Below are 16,175 nucleotides of genomic sequence, written 5' to 3'. Positions count from 1 at the left end.
GTATCCCCCTCCCTTGTGTTATATGCTAACCACTTAGATGAACTTATGAACGTAACTAATATATACTAACTTAGTAACTTATAACCACCAACCTCTAACACTCTTCAGTTGCTACTAACCTAGTCTGTACATACCCGAGGATTCTTCACTAGTGCCAAATGAAGATACATTTTAATTGACATTTAATTGGACAGTATAATTATAAATAGAATTACTAAAGGAAAGTTAAGCAGGTTGCATTTGGCTTCAGACATTTTCTTAACCATTATTTAAATTGCGAAAATGTTTTTATCAAATAATTTATTTAACTAATATAAACTATGAGATGTTATATTTAGTTATGATAGTTTTTATAACTTAACTTAAACCATATATATGTCAAATGTCAGATTCTCATACCGGTTGCAAATAATGAGATAGTTTACGCAAGCGTGTCTTAACTTTGCACCAATTTTGTGGTGACTGTGATGTAATAAATCTTGTTCCTCTTATCTGAAATACCATGGATAAATCAAGATTTCTTTCTATGTCAATGGCGCTCGGAAAAGTGGTCGCAAAAGATTTTACCAATCGTGCTAAGGTGGTAGTTCAACTGAACAGATTCAACCCATATATGAATTTAGTAAGTATATAATTTGTTTCTCATGTATGGATGATCATAGATATTAGGTGATGTATTTGTTTAGAACCTTATTCAATATTTGTGTTTTGATTGTTGTATTTGTATAGAACAGAACTAATTTTTGTTTAATTTTGAAGCTAAGTTGTTCAACGCATAGGTAATACTCAGGAGTTAATTAGGTCAACAGATTAGGTAACTACTTGTTTAGAACAAAAATAGATTGTTGACACAAATCCATTATGCAGAGAGTGGTAGGTGCACAAGAGATTTTTTACAAACTTTTGGTGATGTACACTATAATTTGTCCCAGGAACGCCAATTTAGTCAACAATGAAAAAATACGTATTAAATTAAGTAGGATTTTCTAACGTGGCTTGGAAATGTACGTGCTTTACTGCTTTGCATACTAATTTTTGACGATAGCACGCGAAAAATAACTGTCTTGCACGCGCTAGATCTCGTCAGGAACTGCCACAATCTGCATACTGGAAACACATAGTGTCCCCACTTTCTCAACAGGTGACATGTCCAAAAAATCTCCTTTAACATTCTACCTTCCTATAAAAATAAGTCCTATTAAAACTCAACCCTTGATTCTACACAGCTATTTTTGTTACCTGAACGTAAAATAGACTTGTGTGGCACAAGTAAAATAAACAATTTGACATTTCCTGCATTTTGTTATAATTCACATCATCATTTTCAGTTTTTCCCTGAAGCTGAAACACTGGAGAGTCACGACCCCAGTGATAAAGCAAAAGTTGGTGACATAGTTTTACTTCGTAAACTGGACAAACCTATTCGTCATGTTGAAACTCATAAGATTGAAAGTATTGTTTACTGTGCTGGTTCAATTGTGGATCCTTTGACTGGCCTCAGAGTGGAAAGGGATAAGTAGGATATTGTTTGTTTAATAAAACTAGAATGTAGTTTCATTACAGTAGGCTGTAATAAAGTTTTTAAATTATAAACCGTTTGTCAACGTGACAGTGTTATTGTGACTTTGTAAGCGTTTCATGTTATTGTTATAGACATCATTATTGTACAATTCACTGTTTTAATTACATTATTTGCAGTTTAAACAGATTCCAGAGACTTTTTTTTTTTTTACTTTTAAACATTACACTATCTGGTTGTTTTTACTTTTAAACATTACACTATCTGGTTTCTAATATTTCTAAGAAAATGCGGGCGAGCTGTTATTGCACACCATTTACTTAGTACTTGGTGTCAATGTGTCATACCAGACCTACATAAAAGTTGACAATTTTAATAACCTCAACACCTGTTGCAAATGTATAGTTGAATTTACAAGAATTACAGCAAAGTAAAATGCAGGGTTAAACCTGCTGCATTTTGTTTGATGTTTAATATCTTTGTTCCAAGGTACTTGGATATTGAAACATTAAGTGAAGAAAAAATATCCCAATTACATGAAGACATCAAAGAAATGCAGGTGGTAGAAAAAGTTGCCCATTATCCACGGAAATCAGAGTTCCACTGGGAAAACAAAGACATTTATGAGAAAAGGAAATGAAAACTGATTGCTGGTATATTTTGTGTTCGGAAAACTTTGAAAAACAGTTTGCAGGTGTGCAAATAAAACAAAATGCTGCTGTCTAGTGTCTACCTACTTAAAATTCAGGATAAAACTAGAGCCTCTCTAACAGTCAAGGGTCTGCTTTAACAATGTATGATGAAACCCATTGAGGCTTTTATTTTAAATAATACATTTTTTTGGGGGGGCAAGGCTTACATTAGCTTATACCGTTATGAGTTGCCAATTATTTTGTTTTAGCTTCTATCGTACAGGATGTTCCTCTAAATAAAAAGCATTTTTTTCTGGTGCAGTTTAATATATATATACATAATTGACATGTCAGAAACATAAGACACATGTCAAGTAAAAAATGTGCATGCACAAACAAATTGTTAGGTCTGTAGCCATGCAATTAAGAAAAAGTTTGAACTTCAACCACAAAGATTTTTTTACAAAATAATATGGGATCTTTAACTGGATATAAATTACATTTAACGACTTTAGGTTTGGTAAGTACTTTTTATACAAAAAACTATGGAACATTTGAAATTAAAGCAAACAGAACAGAAAAAGAACACACTTAACACAGCAGGAAAGAATAATTCTGGTTAACAGTGAATGAGTGAATATGTGGTTCTTATTCCTTTAACATGTCTAGAATATCTCCAATAGTTTCAGCGGAAAATTGAATTGTGTCTGGGTTACTGTCTGCAACACCTGGTGTTCCATTGTTGTACTGAACAAGAGCACTTTTATTATTATTCTCAGTTTCAGGTGGTATTAGGTCTGGAGATGGCTCAAATAAATTAGCAGGATTGGGTGTGATATCAACAGAGTTATTAAAGAGTTCTTGTATGATATCATAGTCCAGTTCAACCTGTTCATTGTTGCTTAACCGCCTCTGAATGTCCTTGAGGTTATTTTGAATCATATCCATACTTGAGTTCAAGTGATCGGGGTCAGGAATTGCAGAATTATCTAGAAGTGATTTAGAGGAAAGACTGGTTGGGAATTTCACAGGAATGGCAACTTGTTGGTTGTTTTCTTTATTTAAAGGAGTAGGAGCTGTTTTATTTTCTTCTTTAGTAGCATTAGGGGTGTTAGATGTTCCCATTAGATAACTGAGTCCGGACTCCTCATTTGTTGGAATCGTGGTAAAATAGTTTGCAGCAGAGTCACTAGTTGTTTCATTGACACTTGTGGTGCTGGGTGTTTGTTTCTCACTGTCAGCAGGCCTATTAAGAGGGCTGTTCACTTGAATTAGTTCAGATATATCAAAATCATCATTGTCTGTAGCATTTAGCATATTGCTGTCGTTTACATCTGAAAGGACGTCCCCTGATTCAGGTTTTTGGGTTAGGAGTTCAGTGATTAAAGGGCCATCTTCATCAGGAGTATTTTCGTTTGTTCGGAACATTATGTTTGGATTACCAGCTACAGCTGTGCTGTTCAAGTTGACGCTGTCTTCCGTCATCAGGTTCGAGCAAGTTTGTTTGGCTGTGAGGATTCACTGGCATCGTCAATCATGAGAGGCATTCGTCTTTTCATTCCCATTCCATGATGTTGCACAAGACTGACGAGGAACTGTATGAGACGATTGACAACTTTTTGTTGGTGTGAGTGTTTTTGCCGAAGAGATACAACCTCCCTCCAAAGATCTTCATTCTCTCTCTTTAATGACGATAAAGTGTTTGAAATACCATTTTGCGTGTCTTTGATGTCTTGAACATTGTCCAAAACTTGTGATATTTCTTCCAGTGAATAGCTTACCACCACCTTGATTTACTTTTCTCTTAATATAGGGCAGTAGTGACTCTTCCCCACGAATGAACAAGGGGTGATGGAATTGTATAGCAGTGTCGTGCAAGGAAGCAATGCCCCCATGCATGACTGTGCTTACTTTCCGAAACCCATACATATTTAGCTGGCGTACAAAGCTTGCAAATTTGTTGTGTTTAAAATACACAGGTAATACATGTTTAGCAAAGTTTCCTTGATCATGTACAGTGAATGCTGTGCCATCTTCATTCCAAGACACATATTCCTTATAATCAGGTTCTTGCAGTAAGTTTATTAATTTAAGTAAAAAAGTTGGAACAGTGTTTGTAAAATGCGGAGACCCCTTTGCTATATCCATAATGTATCTATTGCTATATCTATAAGAAACTATGTTTTTTATTCATTTATGTAATATCGCATGTGTTATATGTTAATTTTATATATTAATATATGACAAAAGATATGGCACTAGAACTAGTGAAGAATCCTTCATTACATAGAAGAATAGGCTGGTGGAAAGTGTTAGAGGTTGGTGGTTATAGGGGTTAGCAAATAAGGTGGGGGAGGATTCTTCATTAGCACCAAAAATATTTAAATAATATGTTACGTTACAAAGAATATGTGAATATATATCTTTATGTTATAATTCTTTTACTTATACTATACGACGAATAATATCGGAATACCTTTTCTAATCTATGTGCTTATCTAATCGCAGACTTGCGCCTATCATAATAACACGCCTGTAGCAACTTTTTTAAATGCAAAACGTTTATTTGTTTGCGGCACTGCAGTAACGGCAAACACCATCCTGATAACATACTTATTATATATGGCGCAAGAATGTGTGTATACAATGGGCCCAACCAATGTACATAAACTTTTATGTGTTATGTGGTTTCGGCAATAAATTTAATTTACTCTATAAGTTTTAATATTTTTTTTATGGGCTTAAAATTAAAATTAGTTTAAAGTTAATCTAATTTAGTGTTTGCAATTTATAGACAAGGAACACACCAGAGTTGATAAAAATAGACCAATAATGGCGCGGTCCAATACAAATTTGGTTCAGTAATGGCGTTTACGGATTTGGTTTTCCGTTATATAAACGATCTGTTTTGTGGAGTTCCGTAAAAGTGTAAACCAGTTGTACACAACAAATATTACATTAATTGCAATAAAGTTATTATTTACGATTCATTAATGCTTATTTTCTTTTTTTCAAACACTCTTATATCGTTAAAAGCGACCATAAACACATTTCACAACATTGCTGCAAACCGACCATACCGCTGATTTTGCTATTGGCGTTCTTTCCTTGCGGTGTACGAAGTTTGCAGTAAGTGTTCTGTTGCTTTTGCAAGTTAAAATGTAACGGTTATTTTGCTTGTAATTAGATTGTAACATTAGTCTCTAAACCTTATATTGCAAATTTTATTAGTATGTATTTAATTTTGGTTCAGAAAGTTTAAACTTTGATATATCATGCTAAAATATTGAAATATACACATGTACTAAAGCTAAAAAATACTGTCGCACATTAAAATTGAAACTATACATATGATGTGTGCTGAATCTGCAGTAAATATCTTAAGATATAATTTGAAACTTACAATTGGTGTGTATAGTGTTGATAAGCCAGGGGTTGTGACTTGTGACAAATAAAAAATCACTGAAAGCCAAATGTTTGCAATTTTGAAGAAGTTTCTAGCCACATGTTGTTCGTAAAGAATGTTGGCATAATAATCCATAAAAAATATGGGTAAAAAATTTGCACATCTGAGCAAAAAATTACATTTAATGTTGCAATTCCATGTTAAACGTTTAGTTTTTATTTGGGCACGGTAATAATATGTAGCTTTTGTATTAATCCATTTTGTATTTTTGGCACCAAACGGGGGGCAACAAAATAGGTAATCCTACCTAACATTTATCACCAATGCATTAATTAGTAAACATTAGAATCTAAATTAGGTTTATTTTACATAATAAGTGTGTGTCTAACTTTACCTGCTTACCTTAGCATTTAAAAAGAGTGGAGCCAATTAAAATTGTTACTTGTGCACTGTGTAGTAAGGTATGTAAGCTAAACTGTCTAGATAAATCAATATATTGATTGAAATGTTTTTTGGTTTAAGTGTTTTTCCAGCTTATTTTAATTTCAATAAATAATTCATCAGGTCAATCAGAGCAAACACTTTTAAGCTTGTGTAATTAGAAACGTGAAAATTAACATAATGGCTGCCACTACTACAGTTGAGCAGCAATGGGACAAGGCAGCTCTGCTTTCCGACACAGTTGGTAAGAAAGAGATTGTTCAGTTCCTGCAAGAAAATGCTGCACCGAGGTTTCTTGCTGAAGAAAAACTTCAGGGTAGTTTAAAAAATGTCGTGAAAACTTCTAAGAAAGATCATCTTGCTGAAGCTTATCTGAAGTTGTTTGAAAACAAAGCATTCAAAGGCTCGGAGTACGATACAGTAGTGGAAGTTACCGCTAAAGTTGGTGCGATGCAAGTCAAACAAACAAAAAAGAAGGAAGAAGAAGATGTTGGACCTCCAAAGTTTAAGAAAACTGTTATAAAAAAAGGAGATAAAGTTAATTTTCCGAAACGTGGTGATAAAGTAAGCTGTTACTATGTTGGTAAGCTTGAAAATGGAACTGTATTTGATAGTCTGCAACCTGGATCAAAGAAAAAGAAAAACATGCCGTTGGTATTTAAAGTTGGGAAAGAGAATGTGATTAAAGGTTGGGATGAAGCTTTGCTTACTATGAGCGTTGGTGAGAAGGCGGAGATTACCATTGAGCCTGAGTGGGCTTATGGTAAAGCTGGTAAACCCGAGGCAAAAATTCCACCTAATTCTACTTTAATTTTTGAGGTTGATCTTTATAGAATTGATTAAATTCTCTCAAAAGATGACTCTACGCAAAGACTTGTACTAAACATAAAAATTCTGTTGTTGTCTAAGCATCATATAACTTCTAATTTCAACAAAAACCGAACTAAGGTTTATTTTCAGCATAAAGCTTTGAAGCTGTTGTACTATAAAATGGGTTCATAGAGATATTATACCTTTATGTTCTATGCAACTGTTTTAGAACTATTAAGTGAAACAAGTTAAATTTATGGGTTGTTCCTTATGGTTTTTGCTCACTTTTTTTTCTTTTTTTTATCTGTGCCTATATTCAGTCTTTTGTTTGAATGTTAAAATCAGCATTAACTTAACAACATATGTTTAATGTTGCAACGATTTTGTGTGGTTGAGATGTGTTGCTTTATATAATGGTTCGTAGTATTTTTTTGCAGCCACTGTTTTTGTGAACAAGCTTTTTTAAAACTAACTTGAGTAACTTTGATTTTGTGTGGCCACATTTTGTGTGGCAGACTTTTTTTAAGAACAAGTTGTTTTCAATCTTAAATAACTTCACTTCCATTTTATACTGCCAGATAAGTTAAAATGTTTTAAACGCAGGTTTTGTTGTGGATGTTATTAAAATGTTAAACTGACCAGAAATATGAATGGTAAAGCTCTGTTTGCTGTAGGAGCTGCGGCAGGCTCCTTTATTCTGTATCGAAACAGTTCATCACAACGTACAAACACTGCTACTTCACCTGTATTACTATATGATGCTAATAAAGAGATTGGAGCTCACTCATTTCAATGGCGGCATTTTCCCCAAGTAGCTTACTGTAAAGCTGCAATGACAGAAAGCCCTGATATGTCGTATACAAGTGAAACTTCTGTGGAACCTGTGTCAAAAGAACAAGAAGAAAGAAAGAAAACAAGAATTGGATTCAAGGTTTGTCCAGTTATCTAATTACTAGAGGAGTTGCTTATACAATGTGTAGTTGGGCAAAACACAGCTCTTAAAGTTCGCTCTTGTCTTTCTGTCAGGTGTTATTACTTAATTCAAAGTAATAACATCAGACCAGTAAGTCACCAGATACATGTTTAGAAACATTGAAACCTTATTAAATGTATAATTTTAAGGAAAAGTGTTTAAATAATTGCATGAAAATTGTAGTCCTAAAACTCAAAATATTAATTACTTATTAAACGATAGAGTTTCTGTATATTCAAGTAACCTTCCGTTATAACCTTCTGCATTTGTCATGTTTATACTTGTTAAATGGTTGCCACTGTGTTGACTGTTGAGTCTTTTCCTGTAACTTCTTTAACAGCTCTGTTTCAGGACCGAAGATTTATTGAATACGAGAACCGGATACGTGCATACTCTACACCAGATAAAATATTCCGCTACTTCGCAACTTACAAAATAATCCACGAAAATGGTGACAGTGAAATATACATGACACCTGAGGATTTCTTAAGATCGATAACTCCTGGGGAAAAACAACCAGAAAATCTGGGTCTTGACAAATTCAAGGTAAAATGTGTATTGTTTGGTTGAATAGGTTTGTTACTAGCTTTTAGAAACGTGGTTTCCAACCATTTTAGATTGGTGGTGGTTAGTATAAATTGTCAAAATCTTCAGGAAAGCTAAAAATTGTTAAAATCTTTAGTGGAAAAAAGAGTTACTGAGTTTTGCTTGGTGTTGGTGGTACGATAGTTGTTTCTGACCATGAAACTGGACATTTTATTTCTCATTTTTGGTCACTGTTTAAAAGTGTTCTTTAGGTTTCTTTAATTTATTCCTACAGACAGTTAGAAACCTTGTGCCTTTGTATTTCAGGTTAAGAGAATCACCTCCAACCCAGATGGTTCAGCTGCTGCCCCTCTGAAGGCAAAAAGTTTAAATTTACCAAAAGATTCGATATTTGCTACATTGGGAGAATGTGGTTTCATCAGCTTCAGCGATTACATTTTCCTACTCACTGTATGTTGAGTTTTATGTAGATAAAAATGTTAATTTTCTGTGGGTTATGTAGATGACTAGATATAGACAAATATAGTAATCTAAATACCACTTCCAAGGGAAAAATTCAAAACTATCTTAAATATATTTAGTTGGTTGAATCCAAAATTGCTTGGGCCAAAACTAAATCATATCACTACTTTCACAATTTTACAATTTGAGACTTTACATGATATATATAATATATATATAAAAATTTTTTAGGAAAATAGTTTTTGTTAATATTTTGACCAAAGATTTTCATTTTACTAAAATGTAAATGTAAATATTATTTACATCATGTTTGTCACATTTTTGTGCTCTAAACTAAGCTACCTTTGTGTCCTAGGTATTGTCAACCACATACCGCAATAAGCTTGGTGGCCTTTTTCTGTTCCATGTATTGCTAAAATTGTTCTCTTACCGTAATATATAGTAGGATGGGGTAAGATGGGACACCTTTTTATTGTATTTTTTGTCGCATTTGGTGTCATAAAAATATAAAACCGTATCCTCACAACTATCATAGACTATTGTTAATTGTTTTAAACACAATCAGGATGTTTAAATATTATGTGTTAAATATGTCCTATCCTTTTCCACCCTACTATATTCAAAATTTAGTTACTGCAATTTACAATTATATTTTTGTAACTTTGAATAAACTTGCTGTCCCAGGTATTGTCAACCCCGCAACGCAACTTTGAAATCGCGTTTCGAATGTTTGACCTGAATGGAGATGGTGAAGTAGATATAAATGAATTCCAACAAGTTACAAACACTGCAAGGTCTCAAACCTCCGTTGGTATGCGACACAGAGACCACAAGAATACAGGTAAACCGGAACCCACACATCGACACACAATTGAACAGAAATTAGAAAACACACATGATTTTGGTGCTTTCTGTGACCTTTTTGGAAAACATTTTTTAATTAAACTAAAAAAAAAATTGTGGGGCATGTTTTGAAACCATACAACAAGACTCTTTAAATCAGGCCTGGATAATACTGTTTCTTTATCAAATGTTTATTACGTTCATATTTGTTACGTTTTTTGCAAAATATTGGTTCAACTAACTTAGTACACACTTCTGTAGCATGGTTTAATTAGTGTATTTTAATTTTTACAAAGTAATTGGTTACTCTGGTAGAATATACAAAACTAAAACACTTATAAAATATTTATAACATAGATGTACAGAATGTCAGATTTTAATAATTTCAACTAATTATTTACAAGAGTACGAGCCGACATGTGGAAACCACACAGTGTTATACTATCATAAGTAAAACTTTATACAGGAAACTTTAAAGTGTTTGTAATTTAACCCTGTTGCTGCAAAATGTAAAGTTAATGCATTACCTGTGTTATGCAGCTGTGTTAGTTTAATGTTTTGTAGCCAACAACTGTCATGCGTCATGTCTGGGTGTCTAGCTATGTTCATTTATTATAATTAACAGCAATGATCAGTATGTCGCGTCACAAAATTACATTATTGTAATATGCGTACTGTGCTTATATTGTATCCCACATCATACCAAGTAAAACTTATTTCATTTTTTTCCCCACTGTGCTAGTAGAATTCATGTTAACCCAAAGGAAATTAAATATTTATATAACTATCTCTTCTATACCATTTATATATATACAGTACTGACGTACTGTGAGTGTGAGGTAAGATGGGACACATTTGGCACATAGTATCCAAATATCCTCGTTGTGTTTTAAACAATTAACAACAGCCTATGGGAAGGATCTGGTTTTATAATTCTTTGAATTTATTTTGTTTGCTACAAAATGGTCTGATAAATTAGAATGAAGAGGTGCACATCTTTCCCCACCCTACTATATAACACGCAATTCATTTTCTTAGTAAATAGTTGTTTCATCTATTTATTTATTTATTCAGAGTAAAATCAAATTAGGTGTTCTAGCAGATTTAATTTGTAAGACGTCATTTTGACGTTCACACCATTTTTTTACAGACTGGTGTAAATAAGTCACGCGACTGAAATAAAACCTTGCATTTCCAACTACGATTTTTTTTCAAATGGGTTGTTTTAATACATTGTTATTGTTATATATCTATTGTTAAGTTAAAATAGGGATCAAATTTTATTCGTTACAATGTTCAAAGAAATCCTACTTAGATTTACCTGCGAGCCAGATGTAGTTAGCAAAACAGCAACATCTGCCTGACAAGTCATGAGTTTCCACTACCTGACCTCTGGTAAAATAGTAATTGTTTTACTTCTATTTATTTTAATCTCACAGGAAATGTGGTGAAAACATTCAAGGAATCGAACTCGGCAATTACATCTTATTTCTTTGGTCCAACTGGACGTGAACGTAAACTAACGGTGCAAAAGTTTGTTGAGTTTCAGGAAAAACTTCAGGTATTTGAATCTCGAGACTGTTGTATTCTAGTTCTTGTGGTTCAGGGTGTTTGGTAAATGTATTCAAATAAAAGACGAATGATGCAGTTACGGAGAAATATATATGTTTTCTATTATACAATTTGTTGGACTTGATTTAGGTCTGTAATGTATTTCAGAGAACATGGTCCTGGGGTATAATCTGTTCCTAATCCTAGGTCCTTGAAAATATCACCCATATATAAAGTATTTATAAACCTTGGAAAAACCTCACCAGTTTGTTTGGTAAACTGGCAGAGGACTAAATTAACGATGGCCCTGGGTTTCTTAAACTTTTTTAAACAGCCAGACACCCCATTGACAATACCTACAAAGCAAGCTTTTGGATTTTCTCTCAAAGAACCTGTCTAGTCAAAGATTTTTGCAAATTTTGTAATGTGACATGTCTAATTTTAAAACTTTCCACTTTAAGATCTCCATCAATATCTAGCTTGTATGTTCAATGTTATTTACAGATGCCTCACCCCACAGTACCAACTGCATCACATTTCTGTTTCTTATTATATATTACACATTAATTGATTAACACAATCAATTATTCTGGATACACTTGTACGTCCATGTGAAAAAGTTATAATATTCATTCCATTAATTATTCATAATGCACTCACTGATTATTCGAAACCTTTTTTAATTTAAATATTTTTAGATTGTATTAGATTAGAACGTGGTCTAAGTTTATTCTGTCATCAAAAACCTTTGGTATTTTTTGGTTTTGTTTCACTTGGTTCAAATATGATGTTCTTAATTAACTTTAAATATGGAATAAAGTAGTCATTTACCATAATGACTTAAATTACATTTTTATCGAAATATAATGCCTAATGGGTTTAAATCCTAGTAGACCCTAGACCTGATCTACAATTCTACACAATAAAGTCTATATTTTTATTAAAACAATACTGCTACTTAATCTGAATGCGCAGATTTCCCTTTTTTCAAGCAGTTTAGTTTTACATTTAAAAACATTTAATTTTTTTGGAAGTGCAGAATGTTTTGGCGAAGTTTTCTTTAATTTTTGGCATTCAATGTTTAGGCCTAAAATATTTAACATTTTTTTTTGTCCCAGGCTGACATTCTCCGTCTTGAGTTTAACAAGTTTGATCCAGATAACACTGGTGCAATCAAAGAGGTTAAGTTTGTGAAGATGTTGCTCACTTATTCTGGGTTAAGTGAGAAGAAACAGAAAGCAATCCTTAAGGTTGGTGAACTTGATGTATATGGACACATGGTTGTTCTTTTCTTAATGCTTTTGGCATTGTTATATTTTCGCATTTATTCTTATGGTACATTCTTAGGTAATACATATGAATTAATGTGGGTCTGAATGGTACAACAGTATGTTAGTTAGTTAATATTTCTTATTTTTTTAATCTTTGCAAATTTTGTATAATTTTTTCAGGGTACTGTTTTAGTATGAAAAAAAAACCGAACACACAAAATTATATTCTAAAAACAGTAACCTATTATCAGAAAACAACCAAATCAGTTGACATTTATTGTCTGTTCTATATGTTAACTTTTTTATCCAGAGAATTCGTAAAGAATATTCGGGTGAAAAAAGCAGAGGAATTTCGTTTCAAGAAACGAAAGCTTTCTTTTTATTCTTAAAACATATCAACGACGTTGATGTTGCATTTGATTTCTATCATGTGGTTGGAGCTGATGTGGACAAAGCTACAATGAAGCAGGTATTTATTCGTGTAGAATAGGATACAAATATAAAACAAATCTAATTCAATTATGGCTTTCGGTAGATTTTTAATTTGAATAATACGAATTACGAAATTAAAAACTATGTAACTTTTTTTATTTTTAAATAAAATGGGGTGTAACATCGTTAAAATGTTACATTCCTAGTCTGCAAACAAAGGGCTTTTGTAATGCTATTAGAGACTGATGATGCCATTTTAGGCAAAATATATATGTATTAATATATTACACTATTTATAAGACTTGGTTGTCCTTTTTAATAAATATTTCCTATTCCTTATTTGATTGTGCCTCTAGTTTCTGATTTTTCAAATTTGACTGTGACTCTAGTTTTTAATTTAAATAATTTAAATTAAATTTAAAAAATAGGAAAAAAAGAGGTTTTTCTGATTTATTTTAAAACATTAATGAGCCCATCTATTTATAACTTACATATGGGCTTCATGTTTGTGTTAAAAATCCAAATTTATTTACAATTTATAATTGACCCAGGTTGCCCGGACAGTGGCAAAGCAGGAACTCACAGGCCAAACCATCGATGTTGTTTTCACTGCTTTCGATGAGGATGGAAATGGATCTCTCAGTAATAAAGAGTTTGTTGCTGTAATGAAGAGAAGGCTCATGAGAGGCCTCGAAAAACCAAAGGACACCGGATTTTTCAGACTAATTGACGCAATGTGGAAATGTGCAAGGGAAACCTCATGGGGTGGCGGGGATTAAGTGATTTTGATATACATTGGCGTCAAATTATTAAAACAGCACGGGTTGAGTCAATGAAACAGTAGATCTATAATTTTAAAAATAATTTTTAAATGTTAAGTTACTTATACAATTGGAAATCCAACAGTTGCTGCAAAAAAAATGCAAAATTTGTCGGAATATTCATGCCCACCCTGCACCATATAAATTGACGTCGCTGTAATGTAACAAGTTTCACTGTGTTGTGGTCTACACATGTTACGATCACTTTACTAAAATTAAGTCTTCAAATTTGTTTAGCTAAATCAGTGGCAAGCAGCACTTTCCACTTGTGGTAATCTAGAATTAAAATTCTTTTCTAATTATTATTTATTACGACCTTGTTAAACAATATCGTATATATGTTTTGACCTATCTTAGATTCGTTTTACCGTCAACACTTTAATGATCCGTTAACAATGTTTAAAAAATAACGCTTTTACACCATTAAAAGTTAAATCCATTGCTTTAAAAACTTATTTTCCTACACCTTGTATATAATGTCACATCATGATATTATGCCCGTCCTGCGCTTATAAATCTTGTTGTTGTTGTGTTTTAACTTTATATAACCTGAATGCTTATCACTATTATATGTTCCCAATAAATCAGGTGTTCAAAAAACTTTTGAAAACTGTGTCCCTTCTAAATATATTCTATTCTGTCCTTCGTCGATAGACATAATGAGGTCCTACACTGAAGTAATTAATATGACATAAGATTCATGTCAGAGTTTTCATATTCCTTTAACATCCAATTGTATCAAACACATATTCGAAACGTTGCAGTTAAAACATCTATCAATTTTTTCCAAAAAAAATATTCTATGTATTCTATGTTGTAACAATAGTGATAACTTCACAATAAGGATTTTTATCATGCTATGTGAGTATTTCTTACCTAATAGCAATGAGACTGTAAATTATTTTGAAATGCAACACACAATCCATATTTGATTGAACACTTGTGTGATGGTACTTTTCAATACACACCTAATGATAAACCAGATTTGTTAAAACTACTCATATCAATACCATTTATCCATATAATTTATTTTAAATACCTTGTTAAAAATGTTGTTCTTGCTGTTTCATTTGCACTCAAAATCATTTCACCAAATATTTTTCACACTACTGAATATATATTATATGTGTGAAAAAATATGATTTTTGTTGTTGTTGTAAAATAGTCTTGCTAATAAATTCATGAAACCGGAAAAAATATTGGTGTCGGTGAAATAAAGAAGTCAGATGAAACCGAAAGATTGTGAACTATATTCATTATCGATCAAACAAAACCAATTATCATAGAATTCTCTAATGTTGGTAACATGTTATTTACGTGTATTCCTAATAATAAATACACTTATTAATCAAAATCAAGAAAGATTTAAACTGTCTCGTCTTACCCTGTGTGTTTTCGAATTTGTAAAATTATACCTGTTGTGCGGATCACTAAATAACTCCTCGTGTGTTTTGATGTATTTCCTTAAATTGTTGTTAATTAATAAAAAAAATGATGGTACTAATTCGTGGTACCACCGAAATACCGTCATGCATTTTGAAAATATTGGGCAATGCGCGCAAGTGTCCCATCTTCCCCCACTGACTACAGAAGTTCTCAGCATTGTTTGTTATGAAAACTTAAAATTTAATAACGACCAAAAAAATTAATAATGTGATGTCTGCGACGAACGAAAAAGTAAATTTAAATTTTCATTGGTATTATTTTAACCTAAACAAAACAGTAATACAAACCATGCTCTATAAACAAAAGCTTCACATACACGTTATGGTGTGCTGTTATATTTTATGCCCGCCGGGTTTGGCACAGTATCATCTTTTTTTGCTATAGTATCACCAGTGTCTTAAAGTTCGACTAATTATGAGGTGGTCCATATACCATCATACGCGAAAAGAAGTTCTAGTTTAGGAAAAGATAGACAATTGCATAAAATGCACTCGAGGTAGGCGTAGATTGTTGTAAGTTTAATAATTCAAGTTTTTTATCACAAAGTATTATAGAAATTGACACATTAATTAATTATTATACTTACGATTTCGGAACACGAATGGTGAACCCCAGGAAAAATATAAAGTAGTTAAGATTTAGAGTAAGACCTTTGTTAAAAATAGGTCAGAGCGTGTATAGTAGTGGTCAATATAATTATGGTGGGGTGAGGGAAGATGGGACACCTTTAGCACTTAGTGTCCGAATATCCTGATCATGTTATAAACAACTAACAACGGTCTATTGGAGCCGTGATGATATAGATTTATAATTCTTTGAATGTTCTTTGTTTAGTACCAAATGGGACGAGAAAATAGAATGAAATGGTGTTCCATCTTCCCCCACCCTTCTACATATAAACTTTGCGATAATTGAGCTATTTAGACGTTATACCGATTATGTTCGTTAATGGTATCTAGTAAGTAAAATCTAGACTAAAATCTGTTAATCAAAACACGTGTGCTACATACACACCCAAATTA

The 16,175-nt window shown here is 32.5% G+C and overlaps 4 protein-coding genes across 4 annotated transcripts; 3 read left to right on the top strand and 1 right to left on the bottom strand.

The window, feature by feature from the left end:
• The first annotated feature begins 342 nt into the window (after positions 1 to 342).
• Positions 343 to 2,258, top strand: LOC100184002 (28S ribosomal protein S17, mitochondrial-like). Its single transcript, XM_002128186.2, has 3 exons — positions 343 to 622; positions 1,329 to 1,516; positions 2,009 to 2,258. Exons 1-3 carry the CDS (start codon positions 503 to 505, stop codon positions 2,157 to 2,159), a joined length of 459 nt encoding a protein of 152 aa, XP_002128222.1. The 5' UTR covers positions 343 to 502; the 3' UTR covers positions 2,160 to 2,258.
• A 217-nt stretch (positions 2,259 to 2,475) lies between these two features.
• Positions 2,476 to 4,307, bottom strand: hsf (HSF protein). Its single transcript, NM_001078269.1, is given in 4 exon segments — positions 2,476 to 3,626; positions 3,628 to 3,638; positions 3,640 to 3,916; positions 3,918 to 4,307. Coding segments are annotated over 4 exon segments (1,497 nt in total). The 5' UTR covers positions 4,300 to 4,307; the 3' UTR covers positions 2,476 to 2,799.
• Positions 4,308 to 6,120: 1,813 nt separating this feature from the next.
• On the top strand, positions 6,121 to 7,402 carry LOC100176168 (peptidyl-prolyl cis-trans isomerase FKBP3). The gene has a single exon (XM_026834335.1). The coding sequence runs from the start codon at positions 6,179 to 6,181 to the stop codon at positions 6,839 to 6,841; it is 663 nt and encodes a 220-aa protein (XP_026690136.1). The 5' UTR covers positions 6,121 to 6,178; the 3' UTR covers positions 6,842 to 7,402.
• A 13-nt stretch (positions 7,403 to 7,415) lies between these two features.
• LOC100178483 (calcium uptake protein 1, mitochondrial) lies at positions 7,416 to 14,889 on the top strand. Its single transcript, XM_002128140.5, has 8 exons — positions 7,416 to 7,739; positions 8,133 to 8,327; positions 8,634 to 8,777; positions 9,474 to 9,630; positions 11,072 to 11,193; positions 12,302 to 12,433; positions 12,765 to 12,923; positions 13,438 to 14,889. The coding sequence occupies exons 1-8, from the start codon at positions 7,455 to 7,457 to the stop codon at positions 13,663 to 13,665; spliced, it is 1,422 nt and encodes a 473-aa protein (XP_002128176.1). The 5' UTR covers positions 7,416 to 7,454; the 3' UTR covers positions 13,666 to 14,889.
• The last annotated feature ends 1,286 nt before the right edge of the window (positions 14,890 to 16,175 follow it).

This window comes from Ciona intestinalis, chromosome 4 (genome assembly GCF_000224145.3).
Source record: "Ciona intestinalis chromosome 4, KH, whole genome shotgun sequence".
In the NCBI taxonomy this organism is placed as follows: domain Eukaryota; kingdom Metazoa; phylum Chordata; class Ascidiacea; order Phlebobranchia; family Cionidae; genus Ciona; species Ciona intestinalis.
Note: the sequence above shows the minus strand (reverse complement) of the source record. Positions and strands in the feature narration are given on the sequence as shown.

What these genes read in the sequence shown, in the direction of transcription:
- LOC100184002 (XM_002128186.2), top strand. Translation starts at nt 503, where the DNA reads ATGGATAAATCAAGATTTCTTTCTATGTCAATGGCGCTCGGAAAAGTG. An exon ending in TCAACCCATATATGAATTTA is followed by an intron (nt 623 to 1,328) that starts GTAAGTATATAA and finishes CATCATTTTCAG; the next exon opens with TTTTTCCCTGAAGCTGAAAC. An exon ending in CTCAGAGTGGAAAGGGATAA is followed by an intron (nt 1,517 to 2,008) that starts GTAGGATATTGT and finishes CTTTGTTCCAAG; the next exon opens with GTACTTGGATATTGAAACAT.
- LOC100176168 (XM_026834335.1), top strand. Translation starts at nt 6,179, where the DNA reads ATGGCTGCCACTACTACAGTTGAGCAGCAATGGGACAAGGCAGCTCTG.
- LOC100178483 (XM_002128140.5), top strand. Translation starts at nt 7,455, where the DNA reads ATGAATGGTAAAGCTCTGTTTGCTGTAGGAGCTGCGGCAGGCTCCTTT. An exon ending in TGGGTCTTGACAAATTCAAG is followed by an intron (nt 8,328 to 8,633) that starts GTAAAATGTGTA and finishes TTTGTATTTCAG; the next exon opens with GTTAAGAGAATCACCTCCAA. An exon ending in CAGAGACCACAAGAATACAG is followed by an intron (nt 9,631 to 11,071) that starts GTAAACCGGAAC and finishes TTAATCTCACAG; the next exon opens with GAAATGTGGTGAAAACATTC.